At 35.7% G+C, this 22,488-nt stretch overlaps 1 protein-coding gene across 10 annotated transcripts in view; it reads left to right on the plus strand.

Moving 5' to 3' along the window:
* Nucleotides 1-19,795: 19,795 nt before the first annotated feature.
* Nucleotides 19,796-22,488, plus strand: part of Cylc2 (cylicin 2) — a 30,415-nt gene continuing 27,722 nt past the window's right edge. For 4 of the 10 annotated variants that reach the window (XM_076564200.1, XM_076564206.1, XM_076564205.1 and 1 more), the window contains exon 1: nt 19,852-19,881. Coding sequence is in view for 3 of the 10 variants with exons in the window: in XM_076564203.1 (XP_076420318.1) it covers nt 19,865-19,881 (17 nt within the window). In the remaining 7 variants the exon portion in view is untranslated. Of the gene's footprint in view, nt 19,882-22,488 lie in introns of all 10 variants that reach the window. The other 6 variants (XM_076564203.1, XM_076564202.1, XM_076564204.1 and 3 more) reach the window with 4 other exon arrangements.

Here is a 22,488-nt window from a genome sequence, read left to right on the forward strand (position 1 = left end):
ACAAGAAGTAAGAAATTTGAGAGGCAGTGGGAGCTCATGGAAGTACATGGATGGTGGAAGAGCAGGGAAATGATGCAAATTCAGTATTCATGTATGGAATTATCAAAAAATGAGTCCTAATCTCAAAAAGAAATCCCCATGTCTATTGTTACTTATCCTTTTACCCACTTTTCTCCAAATTTCTGAATGCTATCACTGTTATTTTGTCTATTCTACACATTCCCTGTGGTTAGAGTCATATGCTTTTGTGAAGAATTGTTTTTTTTTTTCATTTAGTATGATGTTTTCAGACTCATTACATGTTCAACTTGTCACTGTGCTATGACCTGAAGTTGAATAATTGCATAAAATATCATACCTGATATCAAAACGCTCCTTTTGAAAAGATCTGATACCTTTTACCTATTTATAGTCTGGGACTGAGAAAAGAAAGAACAAGTAGAGAAAGAGAATGGATTGTCTATTACAGAAGCAAGATTTTGGACGAAAGGAATGACCTGATCCAAAGCAGCATGATGTAGGATATTGCATAAATATTTTAGCAGACAGTTATATGGTGTGCTGAATGATGAAAATATCTTAAATCCAGGAAGGTGGAATTTTTCTGTGTATTTTTTCCACATACTTTCCCAACTTTCTGTTACCTGAAGAGTATCATGAGTAACAAAAGTAAATAATCATTACATATGAAAAGATTATAACTTTCTCCAAGCAAGTAATAGAGATCTGGAACACAGATTAAAAAAAAATTCTTGAATACAAAATTAGAAAGGCCAGTGAGACATCTCTAGTGGTGAAAATAACATACAAGCCTGTCCACCTGAGTTCAGTGCTCTGAGCCCAAACAGAAAGAGAGAATCTACTCTACAATGTTGTCCTCTCATCTAAACAGGAACTTGGCAATGCTCTCACCATACCCCCCCACACACACATTGGATACATATGAACACATTGATAATAACAGAATTTTAAAAAACAGAATAAATTCAATGAACAGTTACCCAGGTTATATAAGCCATAAATATTTACTTAAAAACCACAACTGAATAAATGACATAGACACAAAATTTTCTTCCTTAAATTTAACATGAGGGTTTTGTGAGATCTAAAAACATATGGAAAAATAATTAAAATGCTGTGTAGCTGGAGTTTTCTCCAGTCATGCCCGAGCCTGCAGCCACTCCGACCCAAATCAACATGTAGACGCATATATTAATTAAAACTGTTTGGCCTAATGGCTCAGGCTTCTTGCTAGCTTAAATTAACCCATAATTCTTATTTATGTTTAGCCACATGGCTTGGTACCTTTTCCCAGTTCTGCCTTCACATCTTGCTTCCTCTGTGTCTGGCTGGTGACTCCTGACACAGCCTTCCTGTTCCCAGAATTCTCCTTTCTTTGTCCCTCATATACTTTCTGCCTAGCTACTGGCCAATCAGCACTTTATTTATTAACCAATCAGAGCAACACATTCATAGCATACAGAGCAATATCCACAGCAATGCTGCCTTAAACTGTTAATGGTTAATACCTGTTAAAAGTTTTGGAATAATTTAATTACTGTGCTTGATATTCTCCAAGATTTTAACATTAAATATTTCCAGGTACACCCTGAATTAAATTAGTCACTGATCAGTAAGTAAGGTACTTATAGAGAACACATGACTATTCCATACAATATGAAGCTCTCATCACACATAACCCAGTAACTCTGGGCAACTCACTAAAGGTAACTCTATGATTACTATATTCAGTATATACTTTGACGCAAAACATATTTATTAAATGACCACATGTAGACTGTATATGTGAAAGTGCAGTGGATAAAATTTGAGTGATTGGTGGTTTAGCATATCTGTATGCAGAGAATCCAAACACAACTTTGAAATGCTCAGCAGTACAAAATGACTGTAACAAACTGAGTTGCTTTTTTTTTTTTTACTCAACGTATATATTTTTCATGCTGGTTCCTGAAGTGAATGATGACATGGTATCTTATGAACTGAAACATTTTCTGAGGTTCTAACACTAATATTCTAAAAACAAATCAGTCTTTTAAAATGTATTTGAACTCTAGTATCCTGTAGATATTTTGACTTATTATACTTTTAAAATGATCATTAGATATGTACAATGATGGACATATGGTAATAATGATTAAACTAATGGGAGCACGTATTTCTAATAGACTATTTAAAATAGTGCCCATTTGAAAATGTTTTATATATTTATTTGAATTTAGAGAGCCAGCCATGTGGAAGGCAGAGGAAAACCCCTTACCCTCATCATATGATATTGTTTCATTCAACATAAAATATAACCATTTGGCAAAATATCCATGCAATATTTTATGTCATATAGTTAGAAAGAATGTTATTCCTTTTGTTTCAATATTGCCTCCTAATGTTTACCCAAACTTTCTTTTTACAATCCCAAGTCTATAAATAGATGGACTCATAACAATTATTTTTACAAAGCTTATTGATATCAGGTCTGTATTTTATATATTTATTTAACTGTAGTTTGTAGTACAGTTCAGATTACCAACTTAATAGATATTTGTTGAATTCAGTTTTTATTCTTTACTTGGGATTAAGTGTTGTGGTGTGAATTAAGATAAATTTATTATAGGTGGAAATTTCATAACAGGTAAATCACTAGAAAAATGTATTTTGGTTTATTCCTACAAAATTCACATATTAGTTTGAAGAAGAGCAGAGGTATGAGTAAACACCATGAACAGTCCATATTAGAGGATGTTTTTCCACCTCTTTCAATACCCCCCAGCATACCTTGAATACTCGGACTAATCTGTCTTGCCATGACTTGGCCCTGAGACATAAAATTGCTTAGTTAGTGCTAGTGGAAGAACAGGAATTGGCTATTTTTTAATTGGAAGAAATGTAAGTTTGGACTACTGAATAGTTAGATTTTTAAGTGAAGAAAGTGTTTTCCGAATCATGCCGTTTTGATAACTGTAGCTTGTAATCAGGACAAGGGACACCTCCAACAATGTCTTCTTTCTCAGAACTTCTAGACATTTAGTGCTTTGATGTTCCATATACATTTGAGGACAAGTACACAGTTTAATTTATTAAATTTAAATGTACATTAGAGATGTTAGTGCAGGATGGCACTACTATCTTATCATAATGCTGTGGTTGTTAAACATCATAATGAAGTCAAAACTACAATACAGGGATTAGGGGGTGGAATTCCATTGGTAGAGTGCTTGTTTGGTATGTGCTACATCAGTCTCTTCTGTACAGAAGTTTATATGCAGCCTAGGTTAGAAATTCCATTTTGGCCGGGCGGTGGTGGCGCACGCCTTTAATCCCAGCACTCGGGAGGCAGAGGCAGGCGGATCTCTGTGAGTTCGAGGCCAGCCTGGACTACCAAGTGAGTCCCAGGAAAGGCGCAAAGCTACACAGAGAAACCCTGTCTTGAAAAAAAAAAAAAAAAAAAAAAAAGAAATTCCATTTTAATCAAAACCCCAAACCAAAGAACAAAATGACAAGGCTACTGATCTGTGGTCAGTTTCACACATAATTCTAGCTACAGTTTTGTTTATTAATTTTGTTTGTTTATTTCATAGAAATTGACATGTGAATGATGAAATTTAGCACTCATAATTCTGGCTACTGCCTGCAATTTTTAAAAAGCATCCTTAACTCTCTTTAAATATACAGTTACAATAGTAAAAATGTAGACTGAGTGTTGGCTCCTTTTTGATGTAACCAACCGTCTTATTAAATAAGAAACACAGAAACAATGTAAAAGAGAAAGCCGAGAGGTCAGAGCTCAGAGCTAAAATCACCCTTCGCCTGCGGTGTCCCAGCTTCCCGAAAGAGAGCTACTTCCTGTCTGTACATCTTTTTTATAGTATTATTGTTCTGCCTTCTCATTGGTTGTAAACCCAAACACGTGACTGCCTCATCACTGTCTGAATGTACAGCCTCCTAGGTGTTAAAGGCATATGTCTCCAATGCTGGCTGTATCCCTGAACACACAGAGATCTATGGGATTAAAGGCGTGTGCCACCACCGCCACACTCTGTCTATGGCTCTAATAGCTCTGACCCCCGGGCAACTTTATTTATTAACATACAATCAAAATCACATTTCAGTACAATTAGAATACCACCACAGCACCTTTTACTTAATGCTATTAAAATGAAACTGTGTACCTCCTAGCTTTGATCTCCTCTAGATATAAATCAATTACATCTCTAAGAAAATATGGACAACTTTGCCCATTTTGTGATTGTTTGTTATTGTTGTTTAGTTTGGTTTGGTTTGGTATTTTTTGGGGGGATGTGGATACACTTATTCTTAAAATATTACAAGCATATGAAAAGAAACATAAATAAATACAACATATGCTTTATACTTAGACCTAACCAATGAGTCTTTGTAGTGCATTTTTACTTAAGATTCAGTTTGCTAAATAAAATAAAATGTAGACAAAAATTCTCCCTGAAAAACATACTTTTATTGTCTTCCACAGATGTCACTATCATCCTGGAAAAAAAATATGTACTTTAATACCTTTATTTCAGATGTATATAACAAATCATGCATGCAATAATCACTGGCACTTAAGATTGGGCCTTATGAAAAATGCTTTTAATGCACAATTTCATGTAAATGCTATATTTATTCCTTGAAAGAGTTATATGGTCCTTAGTCCTAAAAATAAGGAAATTTATATTGTCATGTCTCTTCGGTGTTGAAATCACCAATTGTGCATGTTCTTTTTCAACATTATTTTTTTCTCAAAGCTATGTATTTTATATCTGACCACACGGGAAAACACAGATCACACATTATTTTCAAAGATCAGTCTTATATTTCTTCACAGTGACGAATAGAACAAATTAAAAACTCTGGTATTAAAAAGAATTGTTTGTCCATCTCTATGTTGTATTGCTAAAAGTTAAATCAGTATGCAAAGTAGAAATTATTGGCATTAATATTTAGCAGAGCAACCTTTACATATGGTTGATAAATGGCAACAGAGTATTTTAAAACATACAATGGATAAACAGGTTAGTACCTGTTCTGAATTGGAAGTAACACTTTGGTCGTCTTTTTTTTTTTTTTTTTTTTTTTTTTAATTAAAGAGAAGTCAAGATGAGTGTGAGCATTTGTGTCTTCCTTGTTGCTGTAAAACATTTACGATCAGGAAGATTTGTATATCTTACCAGTATGAGCCAATACTGCAAGCTGTTGTGTCAATGAAATCTACACTAATTTACCTTGTGTTGTTGTTTGTTTTTTGCTCTTTTGGGAGAGGACTGCCACCCAGCTGCTGGATAAATCACACAGAGACTTATTCTTACTTATGAATGCCTGGTCTTAGTTTGGCTTGTTTCTTGCCAGCTTTCCTTTTCTTTTGTCTTTTTTTAAATTTTATTTTATAATTAATTTAATTTTACATATCAGCCACAGATTCTCCTGTTCTCCCTCCCCTCAACTCCCCAGGCTTGCCCCCCAATCAACCTCCAATTCCCACCTCCTCCAAGGCAAGTCTCCCCTTGGGAGTCATCCCAGCCTGGTAGATTCAGTTGAGGCAGGTCCAGTCCCCTCCTCCCTGCACCAAGGCTAAGCAAAGTGTCTCAGCATAGGACCTAGGTTCCAATGCACCAAGGACAGGTCCAGGTTCCACTGCCTGGAGGCCTCCTAAACAGTTCAAGCTCATCAACTGTCTCACTTATCCAGAGTGCCTGGTTCAGTTCCATGGGGGCTTCTCAGCTATTGGTTCACAGTTCATGTGTTACTGTTAGTTTGGCTATTTGTCTCTGTGCTTTTTCCAAGGGGCTTTGATATCCCTTGCTCATATAATCCCTCCTCTCTCTCAACAGTTGGACTTCTGAAGCTCTACCCGGGACCAGGCCTTGGATCTCTCCATATACTTCCACCAGTCACTGCATGAGAGTTCTATCATGACAGTTAGGGTGTTTGGCTATCTGATCACCAGAGTAGGTCAGTTCAGGCACTCTCTCGACCATTGCCAGTAGTCTATAGTGGAGTTATCTTTGTGGGTTTCTGGGGACCTCTCTAGCATTCTGATTCTTCATATTCCCATGGGGGTCTTTATTTGTCATGGTGTCTCTTTTCTTGTTCTCCCACTCTGTTCTTGATCCAGCTGCGATCTTCCACCCCTAAGTTCTCTTTTGCCCAGCCCTTGCCTTCCATTACCCATTACCCGCCCCCACATCCAGTTTGCTCACGTAGATCTCATCCATTTCTCTGTCATTGGGTGATCTCTGTGTCTTTCTTAGGGTCCTCTTTACTAGGTAGCCTCCCTGGAGTTGTGAGTTGCAGTCTGGTTATCCTTTGCTTTACATCTAGTATCCACTTATGAGTGAGTACATACCATGTTTGTCTTTCTGAGTCTGGGTTACTGAACTCAGGATGATATTTTCTAGTTCCATCCATTTGCCCGCAAACCTTATGATGTCATTGCTTTTCTCTGTTGAGTAGTACTCCATTGTGTATATGGACTTCATTTTATTTATCCATTTTTCAGTTGAAGGGCATCTAGGTTGAAAATGGCATTCTCACCAAAAGCAATCTACAGATTCAATACAATCCACATCAAAATCCCAACACAATTCTTCACAAAACTGGAAAGAACAATACTCAACTTTATATGGAAAAATAAAAAACCTACGATAGCCAAAAGAATCATATAAATAAAACAACCTCTGGAGAAATCACAATCCCTGACTTCAAGCTCTACTATAGAGCTACAGTAATAAAAGCAGCTTGGTACTAGAATAAAAACCGACATGTGGACGGAAGACCCAGACATTAATCTGCACACCTATGAACATATGATTTTTGATGAAGAAGCCAAAACCATACAATGGAAAAAAAGAAATCATGTTCAACAAATGGTGCTGGCATAACTGGATGTCAACATGTAGAAGACTGCAAATAGATCCATATCTGTCACTGTGCACAAAACTTAAGTCTAAGTGGATCAAAGACCTCAACCTAAATCCAGTTACTCTGAACTGATAGAAGAGAAAGTAGGAAGTAGTCTTGAACCCATTGGCACCAGAGATCACTTCCTAACTATAACACAGCACAGACACTGAGAGAAACAATTAATAAATAGGACCTCTTGAAACTGAGACGCTTTTGTAGGGCAAAGGACACAGTCAATAAGACAAAACGACAGCCTATAGAATGGGAAAAGTATCTTCACCAACCCCACATCTGACAGAAGGCTGATATCCAGAATATATAAAGAACTCAAGAAATCAGACATCAAAATACAAACAGTCTGATTAAAAAATGGGCTATAGAGCTAAACATAAATTCTCAACAGAAGAAGCTCAAATGGCTGAAAGACATTTAAGGAATTGCACAACATCCTTAATCATCAGGTAAATTCAAATCAAAATGTCTCTGAGATACCATCTTACACCCATCAGAATGGCTAAGACCAAAAACACCAAAGACAGCTTGTGTTGGAGAGGATGTGGAGCAAGGGGAACTCTCCTCCACTGTTGGTGGGAATGCAAACTTTGGAAATCAATATGGCACTTTTTTTGAAAATTGGGAATCAACCTCCCTCAAGACCCAGCTATACCACTCTTGGGCATATACTCAAGGAATGCTCGATCATACCACAAGGACACTTGTTCAACTATGTTCATAGCAGCATTATTTGTAATAGGCAGAGTCTTGCCTGCTTTTCTTAACTTAAATTATCCCATCTAACTTTTGCCTCTGGGCTTTTCTGTACTCTTACCTTGGTACTCTTACTCTTACTCCATAGCTTGCTGTGTACATGGATGGCTGACTCCTGGTGTCCTCCTCCTTTTCTGGCTACTACTTCTTCCTTTCTCCCAGACTTCTGTTAATTCTTTCTGCCTACAGCCCCATCTATCCTTTGTCCTGCCATACTATTGGCCGTTCAGCTCTTTATTACATCACCTGGTATTCCTTAGAGGTATAGTAACTTCACAGAGTTACACAAATGCAACATAAATGAAAGTAACACACCTTAAAATAATATTCTACAACAATTTTGGTCTTCATTAATAACAGTGATATACTTGGTGTCGTGAAGTGGGAAAATCAGCCATGAACTGGGTCAGCTAATGAGCGTATGATGTTAGAATGATATCTGTGAGACATTGGTCTTTAATGTCCAATTTGATCTTGGGGCAATGAATAGTGGTCTGTCCACTTGGTGTCACTGTGCCTTTCTCCAGATCTGTTGTGCCACTTATATTATGAACACTAATGCATTATCATTTTTTCCTACAGATTGGATGTGAAGTTTTATTCATTTTCCCCCAGTGCTATTCTATCAATCACACACATCTAGAGCAGAAAAGCAGCACATGCGCGCGCGCGCACACACACACACACACACACACACACACACACACACACACTATACTTTTCTTAGTTCAGCTTTTGCTGCTTTTGCAGATGTGACAGTGTAGAATGTTGCTCATTTTGTACATAATTTTCTCTTAGTTAGTCATAGTGATACTTGATTCTTTTCTAACCTCTTATTCTTTATTGTCTATAGCACTGATCATATACAATCTTTACCACTTTCCCATCAAGCTGTAAACTTATCCTCATTGATTTTGAAGAAGTCATTAAATATTCTGTACTTCTTTTATCCAGTGAGCCAACACAAATTTAGAGTAGCAGATACAAGATATATTAAAATATATGAAGATGACATTTTATTACTTTTACTATATTTTATACAATAGAATTAAGTTGTGAGATTTTCCCTTACAAACACACACACACACACACACACACACACACACACACACACACACACACACGCACACACTCACAGATTGTATAATGTATATATAATAATAAAGGGATCATTCAGCTTTTAAACCCCTTCCAACCATACCTCATTCAGCATCTGTCTTTATCAAAGTGATTATCACTTATCTGCCTTCCTTCCATCAAACTAAAAGAACAAGAGGAGAAAAGGTTCAGCAGTCAACCCAGGAAGTCTGCTGAGATGACAATTTTTCTTCTCCAACCCTGAAACTCTTCCTTGGATCAATCAAGTGAATGGAATGATGTGAGGTAACATGAACTTTCTTACAATTTTGCAATTCTTATTGCCAAGGAAATACTGCAGATAAAGTACTCACACACTTAATATTACTTGAATTATTGTCTAAACACCTTTAATCCAACCTTTCCTCATGCTTTCTAGAGTCCCTTTCTCCAAATGGATTACCTGACACTGTCTAATTACATGTCATGGATTGGTTCTTTGCATTGTTCTTTTCTCAAAAAAATAAAAAAAAAGAATAGGGGATATTCTTTTCCATTACAGTCTAGATGATACTGAACCTCAATAGTGATCACTTATGATACTTGTTCCTAGTTTTCATTTTGATATATTTTTATCTTTGATTTGAATAAAATCATTAAATCAATCTCGATCCAAACAGGCTTACCACATTGTATTTTCTTACTCTTACTTTTAGGAAGCTGGGAATGTTTGGGATAGCACAATTCTCTTTAAGTTGCTTTTATTTGAACAATAGAATTCTCTAAGTTTGATTAACCAAGCTTTGATCATCAGCTTGACAATTTGAGAGCTAGCAAAAATTGGGAAGCAGGAACTATGGGAAATCCTCGGGTCTTTTGTCTTTCTAGGTTTATTAATCTCAGATTCTTGGGTAATGGCTGTCTTCATTAGCTATTTCAAATTTCAGTACAAAATATAGAATTCTAAAACATAACCATTAAAGGCATTTATTTTAACCATTTAAGAAATGTAAATTATATTCAGAACTCCCACTCACCAACCAAAGTTCAAGGAATTTCATGGAATAGAAGGTAAAAGGAATACAAGAAACAAAGAATGAAAAGGACTATGAGATTCTGTCTTCTGGACATGGTTGCTGAACTCATGAACTTACAAGCAGCTATGGTGATCTGAAATACCTGCACAAAATCTATCCAGCCAAAACCCTGTTATAGGTGGAAGAAAAGAGAAATGATTTCCTAGCCCCATCTCATTACTATTGGCAGTGGATAGTTGCTGTGTGTGGGCTGGGAGCTTATTCCTTTTTGAGGAAGTGGCAATTTGTATGGTTCCTGAGGTCTAGTGGATTATCCTACTTCCAAGGAGATATCTGGGCACTAACTGAAATTATTATTTTAAGAAAGAGGGACAGAAAACAAGCACAGATTTGGGAGGGTGTTTGTTGGAATGATATGGGAGAAGTTGGAAAGGGTTATGGTGAGGGTCAAACATGATCATATTTCATTTTAATCATATATTATACTTCTCAAAACTTAAGATTTTTTAAAGCATATTTTCACTAATTAAAAGTATGTTGAGAACTTAGACTAGTCAAGGATCCACATATGAGGCAAAGCATGTGATATTTGTCTTTTTTCCTCTTATTTCACTTAGTATAATGCTATATAGTTCTATCATTTTTCTGCAAATGAAGTAATTTCCTTCTTTATGACTGAATAAAATGTCCAATACGTATATTGAATACATTAAAACATATAATATATTGTTTATTTATTTATATCTCAGTTGATCCTGTAACCTGTGTGTTGTGAATAGTGGCGCAAACCCATGCATGCGTAGGTATATCAGTAGCATGCTGGTTCACACTCCATTGAGGATATCTTGTTTCCCTTCATTAACACACTGTGGAAGAGCTAACCTATTCAACCAACTCAGCAATGAAACATTTAAGACTGGAATGAATCAATGGGGATAGAAATTAGTTCTTCCTCAAATATGCAAAAACATTTATTTAGCAAGTTGTCATTCAATGGTCATCCAGCACTGATAAGGAGTAGGGCTGACCCATAACATCACAGAAGAGTAGAATTTTCCTCTTTTAATCACTGCTAGGGAAAAAAATGAACGAAAGGTTTTCAAGACACATAAATTCTTTGTCTAAGGCCAGGCAGCGGTGGTACACGCCTTTAATCCCAGTACTCAAGAGGCAGATCCAGGCAGATCTCTGTGAGTTCGAGGTCAGTCTTGTCTACAGGACAAGCACGAGCACCAGGACAGGCACCAAATCTACACAGTGAATCCAAAAAAAAATCATTCTTTTTCTATGTTTGTGTTTTTCTATCATATTAAAGTATATATCATGCATTCTGAATCTCTTATATTTCAAATTTAAAATAAAATCTCATTTCATTTTAAAATTCTTCAACTTTTTAGTGTCTCATATTAATAAACAAAATATTGATTTTCTGTTCTTCCAGGGGACAGAAATCACTGAATAATTTACATTTCTGTAATAAGTTGATTTTTCCAAAATATATCTAAATCAGAAAAAAAAAATCACTTTGTCTTCAGAACAAACTCTGAATGGGAATCATGTTATGATAGTACATTCTCCAAACTGATTTACAGCAGGACTAAACAGCTGCTGCCATTTTCAGGAGGATCCACAGGGACTCTGATAATATTCTTCATTCTTTTGAAAACTTTCTGACCCCAATCAAGCATGATCTATTGACCGCAAATATTTAAATTGAGCCTTTCGTTGCTGCACATCTTAATGCAAGAGACAATATATCAAAATAACTGGTTTCAGGTATCTGATCTGCAAGGTCCATATGAAATAAAGAAGTAATTCCATTTCTCATTCTGACAATGCTAAATTATTAAATAAACCCAAGACATCCCAAAGCCTAGGAAAGCGTATTTGTAATAGTTTTTTCTTTTTAATTTTTTTTAAGGCCACACTAAGTGGTGAAACTAAATGTATAAATAAATAAACAAAAATATCTTTTTCACGTTCAGGACATTTATAGCAATCTAGATTAGTTTATCTCTATTCCTTTTCTATTCTAGTTTGTATTAATGACACACCACTAGCCATTAGGCTGCCCAGTACGGGGACAATGCCATGTGTTCTCTCCTGAATTTTCAGATATTGACTGGCTACATCAAGCTATGTCCAGAATTGCTGTCTTTTCTCCTCTTGCATGTTGTTCCAAGGTGTTGTGTGAAGCAGCTATTTCACTTCTGTGGTCATTTTTAGTATTTTATATTATTTTTTACTCTGACTTCCAGGATTTTCTTACTTTTCCTTAAGCTAAGAAGCTAAGAGATAAGCGCAAGCATTTTTCATCTTTTCTCTAACTTTGTCCTCTTTGTAAATCATGGAAATATATATAATTTTAATCTTCACAAACTTTATTAATTTTTCAAACTGCTATAAAAAATAGTGAAATAAATAAATAAATCTGGACCATTTGTTTCATACCAAGTATTAGCCACTAGGTTTCTTTTTATGTAGATTTGTATTTATTCACAACATTCATGCATAGTGGAGATAATTATAATTCTTCAAACGTTGTTCCAATTATAGTCATATGTGTAAGAAAGTTTTAAATTATGTTAACTGCCATAAATAACATAGACAAATTCTCAGTTGTGAGCCAATTTCAAACATAATTCTTGCTTCACATACTTTCACACATACAGAAGTATAGCTTCAGATTCTACTGAAAGCATCACCATTTAGGTTCTAAGTATGAATTTTATTCCCCCAGGAATTGGCTACTACTCAAAATAACAGCTGTGGGGTTTTTAGTACATATAAACGTTTATATATACATATATATACATATATATGTACATATATATATACACACACAAATCTGCATTGAATTTAAAAATTAGTTTATTTATTTGATATTTTAAAATTCTACATGTAAAGAAAAATTTTCTTTTATTAGGCAAGTATGAGGTAATTTATGAAAAGCTATTATGACTGTTAACTTGGGAGAAATAATTCAACAAAGTAAAATGATGGTTCTTCTATAATTTCTAAAACTTGAATGGCTTATGTCTGTCATTCAGAAACCTTGTGAATATTGGTAATGGTACTGGTCACTGCTATGAGTTTTTTGTTAAAATGAGGTTAATTTGATATGTAGTTTTACTAGATGCAAGGTCCAAGCAGTATGACATCAATGTCCTGTGGAAGTAAATCATGTCTGTGGTGCAACATGGCTAAGAAATATAGATAAAAAAACAGCCACTTACACAAAGGACCAAATACTCGGGATGAACTTACTTCATAACAGTCATTCTCAAGAAAACTTATTTTTGGCATAAGACCCAACACACACTATTCTTCAAGCTTTAATTTATTACAATATTGATGCTCCAGGTCAAAATTACTTTCCAAAAGTTATTTCTCTTTAAGGCTCCATCAACACAAATCCACTGTGATCAACTTGTCTGTATATGAAATTTTCAGAGATAAACTATATCCAAACCACAGCAAATATTAAAAATCTATCCTGCATATACTTGAGGCTCCTTTACTTTCCTGAGTAGTTCTATATAATTACAAATCTCTTTAGATACACTTTTGCAAATAGAAAAATTATGAACTACTTATACAATGGCTAATATGGGTAATTTGTATTCAAATATCTAGGAAAAACTGCTTAATCTGAAATTCAGCCAAAAATCTTCTTTCATAATTCAGGTTAATAATGGAAATAACTTGAGGAACTATATAGTGTTCTGAATTAGATAACTTGTAAGCTAAATCAATTATCTTTTTTTTATCATTTTACTGAAACTGACTAGAAAATAACTCTAGGTTTCTGTAGCTTAATAAATTCAATGAAAATTATAACATAGTTATAGTGCTTGCATTTCATGGATCATACAATAAAAATTAAAAAGAAATTTTGCTGTATGAGTGAACATCTGCAATCTGAAAACAAATGATCTAGTTTAAAGTGGCTACTACGGAATTATAGACTCAGAAATACAATATTTTGACATTCACACTACAACACATTTTTTATTTTGACACATATTTTCACTCAGAGAATAATCTTCAAACAAATGAAACAGATGTATATTAATGTCAGAATGGAAAGGAGCAGTTGGGAAATATTATCAGGCACTTGTTAAATCAATTCTCCCAAAGGCAAAGTGTTCTATTCTCGCATTGCCATTTATAACACAGCTTTCCTATATATGGCACAGTGGAAATTGTACATGTGTCATATTCTTGTATGCATTCCTGAAGTTAATTCATTGGCATAATTTATATTACTTAAGCAAAATATCTTTGTAATATGAGGGAAGTATTGGAATGAATTAAATTTACAGCTAAGTACAATGGAAAGCAAGCAACCTTCTAAGTACATGATTGAAATGATTGTTTTAACTAAATCATATGATAAAGTATATAATATATAAACACATATCATCAATAGTAAATCATCTACTTAATATTGTATACAACTTATAGGCAGCTATAATAGAAGTGCAACAAAAATTATTAAGTAAATTAGGAAACTTTTAAAATTTTTATTTATGTTTTATTTTCCCAGATTGTGCTTTAGGATATGTGAACTTTTACTGTGATACAGAATTAAAAGATTTATTAATGGTTTGCTAAAATAAACATCTGTTACTCATATATTTTTCCTGCTGTGTTTGTACAAAGGTGTCTTGAAAGTTCAGGTATTGATTTAATAATCCACAGGGTGGTATGATTGGTACATGGTGCATTATAAGAGGCTGTTATTCAATTAAGACATTACCGAAGAAGTTTTGGGACCCCAGTTTCTCTCCTCTCCCCTTCCTTCCCCTCCCCTCCCCTCCTCTTCTTTCCCCTCCCCTCTTGTTCACTTTCCTCCCTCCCTCTCATCTTCTCCTCCCTTCATTTTCCCCTCTCCACTCCACTACCCCTCTGCTTTGCTTCCTGGATAATGATGTGAGCAACTTGCTCCATCATGCACATCTCAAATCCCTGCCACAGTTCCCACTCAGCATGATGATAAGGCCCCAAACAATCTTTCCATGTGATATTGCACTAAAATTTTCAAAGCCATGAGGCCAAATAAAACTTTCCTATTTATAGATGATTTCAAAGATGTTATTATAGCAATATGTAGATTATGGATATAAATTGTTTGGATTATAATCTCTCATTTCACTGGTCTCATTATACAATACCTCACCATAAAATTTTCAAGAAATTTCGTCCTTAACATCTAGAAAGTTGGACATCTGAACTTTGAAAAACAAATTTTTGTTATTCATGAATTATCCAACTTAAGTATCTATGATGCACAGACACATGTTTAACTTGAAGCAGTGTGCATCTGTGTTTCTTCAACATCATGGAAATTTTAAATTCTTATTAAATTCCCAGTATATTATTGACCATTCCCAATATGTACTTTATGGGTGTATTCATTATTTTTCATGGTTGTGATAAAACAGCATTATCAAAAGTGATTTATGAAAGAATTTATTTTGACTAATGTCTGCAAAGCGAGAATACATATCAGTGGCTATATCTGAAATTGGGCTAATCTCATTTCAGTGTGTACAAGAAGCAGAGAAATTGAACTAGAAGTGGAGAAAAGCTGTGAAAACTAGACAACCTCCTCCCTAGGGACATACATCCACATCCTAAAGGTTTTAGAAACTCCCTAAATAGCACCACCAACTGGGACCAAGTGTTCAAACACCTGAGCTTTTGGGGAACACTTCTCAGTTACCACAATGCACTTTCTAGCCCTCTTATAGCTATATCAAAATGCCAGATTCATTAATCTCTATTTCAAAAGTCTCCAGAGCCATTAACAGATTTAATACTGTTCAAAGGTCCTAAGATACTTTTGAGAATCAGGGAAATCTTTTGGTGACTCCATTTAAAATAAAAAAGCAAACCCCATGCAGCCAATATATAATAATACAGAATATATATTCAAATGGTCTGGTTTTGGTTCCCAATCTAGGGTGAGTAGACTCTTGTTCATGTATCGAAAGGTACAATATCATACAACAAACACATTTCCTTGCACATACAGGAAGCAGAGTATGGTGATATTTTATTTGTGCTGAAATGTGATTTTATTTGCATGTTAATAAATAAAGTTGCCTGGAGATCAGAGGTAAAAGTGAGCCATTAAGCAGAAGTATGGTGGTGGTAACATACACTCTTAATCTGATCACATGGCAGGCAGAGTCTCTGTGTGATCAAGGACACAGCCAAGCATGGTGACCTGAGTCTTTAATCCCAGTACCAACCACAGAGACCATGAGGTCTGTATAGACAGGCAGTGACAAGGAAGTCATGTAGCTGGCCTTAGATCCAATGAGAAGGCAAAACAGGAAAGAAAGAAAAAAAAAAACAGAAGACACACAGAAGGTCTCTCTTAGGAGAAGGATGGCAGCGAGTGGTAAGCTAAAGGTAGTCTTGGGTCTTCGCTAGTGCTCTGATCTCTTGGGCTTTTAACTCTGTATTTAGCTCTGGGTTTCTTATTTAATAAGACCATTTAGAATTTTGTCTACAGCAGAGTGAGTAAACTGGAAGAGGAATGAAGCTAAAAACTCCCCCACCCCATGCCCCAGCAGTGACATACTGCCTGCAGCCAGGTTCCATCCCCTAAAGTTCCCATAACCTCTTCAAACAGTGCCACAATGTGGGGACCAAGGGTTCAAATACCTGGGCCCTTGGCAAATTATTTACTTAAAACACTACCTCTATGTAGCTGGAGGGCTTCTCTCCAGGTTCCCCAAGCCCCGCAGTCCCACAATCCACGTATAAAATAATCACTCAGACGCTTATATCACTTATAAACTGTATGGCCGTGGCAGGCTTCTTGCTAACTGTTCTTATATCTTAAATTAATCCATTTCCATAAATCTATACCTTGCCACGTGGCTGGTGGCTTACCGGCGTCTTCACATGCTGCTGATCATGGCGGTGGCTGGCGGTGTCTCTCTGCCTCAGCCTTCTGCTTCCCAGAATTCTCCTCTCTCCTTGTCCCACCTACTTCCTGTCTGGCCACTGGCCAACCAGTGTTTTATTTATTGACCAATCAGAGCAATTTGACATATAGACCGTCCCACAGCACTTGCCCTTTCTTTTTTTTAAAAGGAAGGTTTTAACTTTTACACATCTCCAAAGTCAGCTTGGTATATTTGGGAATTTGGGCGTAGCTTCTCTTACTACTTCCTGCTGGAGGGGGGCGCTGTATCTTATGGGGACACAAAGAAAATTTTAGGATCATGGAGTAGTCCGTGACTTGAAACGATTCTGGATGTTGGATCATCTGGGCCATGGTGTCATCGGAGACCTTTTTCAGGTGGTCTTGGCTGGTCAAACCTGATGTATCTTAATCTGGAACAAATCCATAGCCTCTGGCTTTCTGTGGAAACAAAAGCAGAGCCTCCTTTCCAAAGCAACATATCCTTACATCCAAATTTTGAAGTTAAGGTACCTTTAAAATACACATTTTAGCATAACTCAACAGCCTTTGTAATCAAATGTTTCTCTTCAGTTACGAATATCAAAGAGAACATAATCCAGATTCTCTGTGTGGTAGCCATCTTTATGTGGCTTATGTTTTATATTACCTTGAGCCTATTGCTTTAAACTGCAGCCTTCTAAGCCTGAAACGGCGCTGTGGCTGCTGGCTCCGCCCACTTCAACTTCCCAACATGGCGGTGGTACGTTTTCCGCCAGCTCTGGGAGCCATCGTGGGTCTATGCTTTTATCCAAGCAGCGTGTAGCCCAGAAACCTCTTTTTTTGTTTTGTACTAGCAAAGGCTAAATCCACCACACACCTTAATGTGCCACTTGCAGAGGCCTCATTCCCGCCATACTGCAGACCGAGCTCGCAAGCTAGGAACCCGCCAGTAGCTCAAACCGGCAGGCTGCCGCTCCTTTGAGAGAGACAATTAGGAAGCTGTTTTTAGCTCCGTTTTAGAATCTTTTCTCAGGTTTTAGGTGGAAACTCTTGCCCTCTCGTTGGGCGCCAGATGTAAATGTAACCAACCGTCTTATTAAATAAGAAACACAGAAACAATGTAAAAGAGAAAGCCAAGAAGTCAGAGCTCAGAGCTAAAATCTCACCCTTCCTCCTGCTGTCCCAGCTTCGGGAAAAGAGACCTACTTCCTGTCGGTTCGTATTTTTAAAGTATGTTGTTCTGCCTTCTCATTGGTTGTAAACCCAAACACATGACTGCCTCGTCACTGTCTGAATGTACAGCCCCCTAGGTCTTAAAGGCATATGTCTCCAATGCTGGCTGTATCCCTGAACACACAGAGATCTTATGGGATTAAAGGCGTGTGCCGCCACCGCCACACTCTTGCTATGGCTCTAATAGCTCTGACCCTGAACACACAGATATCTATGGGATTAAAGGCGTGTGCCACCACCGCCACACTCTTGCTATGGCTCTAATAGCTCTGACTCCCAGACAACTTTATTTATTAACATACAATCAAAATAATAATTCAGTACAATTAGATTATCACCACACCTCTACAATGGGTTTATAAGAATGATCACGGTGCAATGAGATGATATGAGGTAGACAGACAGAGGGGTGATGGTTTAATGCTACACATGTGATGGATTGCACACAGAATGACTAATGTCAAGAAACCAAATGACAATAAATGCTTTTGAGGCTGTGGGGAATGGGGAATCTTTATTCAATGCTGGTAGGAATATAAACTGGTTCACCAACTATTGAAATTAATGTACAAACTTCTCAACAAACCTCTATTGAATGTATGTCTACATGCATGTTTATTGGTGCTTAGAGATGGACTCCACCTATACACATCATCAAATGAATAATGGATAAATAAAAGGAGTATATATAAAGAATGAAGACATTCAATCATAAAGTAAAAATAAATCATGTGATGAAGGAAAATAAAAAGAACTGGAAATAGGAGCAATAAGCCAGACTCAGAAATACAAATATCACATGAGTTCTATTGTTTAACATGCTCATAGATGTTTCATTATGTTTGTAATTTTTCAAGTATTGTGTTTTTATCATTTAACATGCCCATAGATGTTTCATTATGTTTTTAATTTTTCAAGTATTGTGGTTTTTTTTATGATTTATTTTTAGTTATATGGATTGATGTGAATATGTGCATTCAGGTGTGGATGTTTAGAGAAGCCAGGAGAGGATATCATATTCTCTGGAGTTAGAATTATAGGACTTTGTGACAAGCCCAACATGGATGCTGAGAACTGAACAAATTCCTCTGTGAGAAAACAAGTGCTCTTAATTTCTCAGTCATCTCTTCAGCCCCATTCTGACTGAAATTTTCACACATGTTTCACATGTTGAGTCTATATCAGATTGAGAAGACAAAAAGAAATGTAAAGTTAGGCAAAAGATTTAACACAAAGTAAATGAATAAAAATGAATTGAGATATTAGTAGATTGTCAGAGCTAAATACTGAAATTTATCTTTTTTTTTTCAAACATGTTAATAAGGCTCAGCATGGTGGCACTTGCCTTTTCCAACACTTGTAAGGAAGGAAGGTCTCTGAGAGTATGAAGCCAACCTAGTCTACATAGGGAGTTCCACAACAAGCAGGACTTCATTGAGATACCTTGTCTCAAACAAACAAATAAATAAATGAAACCCCCAACATATTACTAATCTGAAAGTATCAAAATCAAGTATTTATTAAAATGTGACTGTGACTTTTAAGCTTACTCAGTAAGTAAGTGATAGTAAAATTTAATCTTAAAATTTTAGAAGGCAGCCGGGCGGTGGTGGCGCACACCTTTAATCCCAGCACTCGGGAGGCAGAGCCAGGCGGATCTCTGTGAGTTCGAGGCCAGCCTGGGCTACCAAGTGAGCTCCAGGAAAGGCGCAAAGCTACGCAGAGAAACCCTGTCTCGAAAAACCAAAAAAAAAAAAATTTTAGAAGGCAGAAAACACAAGCAGAAGGAATTCTCATCATTCCCCTTAAGTCACAGGGTTCTTGTTCTCTTTATGACATCACTTTCCACATCACCAAACTTAGGCCCTGGCAAGTCACAAGTGGGAGAGAAATGTCTATACCAAGATTGTAAGTATTTTTGTCATATTACTTTTACTATAAAGAGATGCTTATTATGTTGTTATTAGGTCAAATCATAAACATGGAAGATGGTTTTAATAAGATACTTCATTCTTGAGCAATAGTATTAGCTGCTTTGATCTAAAATGTATTTGCTCTACTTCAGTAAAATGCAGAGATTTGGACTTTTTTCCCTAAAAGTCTTGACTTCATGTCATGATGTATTTGTTGATTATCAAATGACATAATGAAATATTGTTAACTAGGGTTGTATCAGCTCTCTCTGAGCCATTTGCAGATTTCTGGGAACATGTTATATGTTTGTCACAAAAAAGAATTATTGAACTTTAAAGGGCATGAGTCAGGTGTTTTAAGGCTGGAGTTCAATGGAGAAAACCTACACAAAGGAAACTTCTGAATTGTTTAATTTATTTATTAAATTTATTCCTCTTGATGAATCCTAGGCATGTAAACATTCTGACATGTGAAACAGGTTATCCAGACAGGAAAAAGTAGTTCTGTCCAAATAAACTAAAAAAAATAGATAGATAGATAGATAGATAGCTAGAATAATAGATAGATAGATAGATAGATAGATAGATAGATAGATAGATAGATAGATAGATAGATAGATAGATAGATAGATATAGGTAGATAGATAGATAGATAGATGAATGGATGGACAGAACACCTTTCAATCATGCAATGCTTTGTGAAGAAAGCCTGAAGGCAAGAGGAAAAAAATGGAATTCCAAAATATAAAGGGAAGGCAGGCTTTGAAAACTTAACAATTCCTGTAAATTGTAGATGATCTGATTTATACAAATATGATTATCAAAGAAATTTTCCAATGGGCTCCAGGGCCCATTTCTTTGAAATATGTTGCTTATAGAAGAGTCTTGAAGATGATCTGAATGCGTTTGTCAAAAATATATTTAAGGTTTGAGAGACATGACTAAATAAAACTAACCAGTGTTCTGGAATATAAAGTGCTATTGTGGAACTCACTCTGTAGACCAGACTAGCCTAAAACTTAGAGATCTGTCTGCCTCTGCCTCCCATGTCTGGGTATTATATCACATCCATAGGAAAAGCATAGAAGTCAAGCTCTATAGTATCTAATGACCATCATTCTGCTCCTACTTATATGACATCAACCTTTTCTTTGAGATAATTTGTTACTTGTCTTTCTTCTCTACGTTATTTCACAAACACAATTCTCTTGAACTCCTTTCCTTGTTTTGACAGCTCTCTAAAGTACAACAATGCATTTGTTAGAGATATTTCCAAATATTTGATGTGAGATTTAATTTCTATAAGCAACCCTATTGATATAGCTTTGGGGTGGGGTATAATGCCTTTCCATATTCATTTATTTCAAGAAATTTAAATTTTTATTCTCTATTTCTCTCTTAATACACTGACTATTCAACATAGAGATATTTGTCCATCCATTCATAACAGCAAGGACATGCAATCAGCCTTGATGCCCATCAAAAATGAAGAGACTGTGAAATTATAGTATACACAGTGTGATTTTATTCAGTGGTAAAGATATGAAACTATATATAAACTTTGCAGGAAAACAGATGAAACTGGAAAATGTTATAGTAAATGAAGAAACCTGGTATGTGTATGTATGTGTGTGTGTGTGTGTGTGTGTGTGTGTGTGTGTGTGTGTGTGAGAGAGAGAGAGAGAGAGAGACAGAGAGACAGAGAGACAGAGAGAGAGACAGAGAGAGAGAGAATTGGGCAACAGTATCAACTAAATCTAAGTACCTGTGAAAATACCACAAGGAAATTTGTTATTTTGTATGCTAATTTAATAAAGAAAATAAAAATAAACCAGAAAGTATAGAAAATCTTAAATCAAAGAATAATCCCTTTAATGTCCTTGTATTTGAATTATCTTAATGTTTTCAAGTATTTTCTCATTGACTTCTAGTTTTATTTCAATATACTAAGAAAAGATACTCTGGAAGATTTCAATGCTGTTTCAATGTGTTGAAATATATTTTTCTATTCTAATTTATCCTAGAGAATATTCTATTGAAATGAGTGGATATTGTGTTTGTTAGATGAATGTTCTGTAGATATCTAAGACATTTGTTCTATTATATTGTTTATGTTTATTTTAACTGTTAACTTTATTTCTCCATGTGTTGGTTTAATGTCTTTGAATAATAATTCACAGTTTTGAGTATGTGGAAGTATAATTTATGAAATTTGTCTTAGTTTCATGTTTGGTACCATGATGAAAACATTTGGCAAAAGCAATTCAAGTAAGAAAAAGGTGACTTATCCCATAGTTTTAGGTTACAATCTATCATGTCAGAAAATCACAGTGACAAGAGCTTGAGAGAATTCATTGTATTTTAACCAGAGTTTACAGCAGAGAGCAATAGACTCATACATGTCTGCTATTTGTTATTAAGTATTAGCATTTGTAATTAAGACAATCCCTCACAAACATTCTTAGAGACCCTTTCCCCCCAGTTATATATTGTAACAAATCAGCAATTAAAATTTACTATCACACAATCAAACAACTAAAATCTACAACCTTAGTACACTCATTTAACAATGCATAGCTTTTATGGATTCCATTAGCTATTT

The sequence above is a fragment of the Peromyscus maniculatus genome, chromosome 2 (assembly GCF_049852395.1).
Source record: "Peromyscus maniculatus bairdii isolate BWxNUB_F1_BW_parent chromosome 2, HU_Pman_BW_mat_3.1, whole genome shotgun sequence".
Taxonomy (NCBI): Eukaryota; Metazoa; Chordata; class Mammalia; order Rodentia; family Cricetidae; genus Peromyscus; species Peromyscus maniculatus.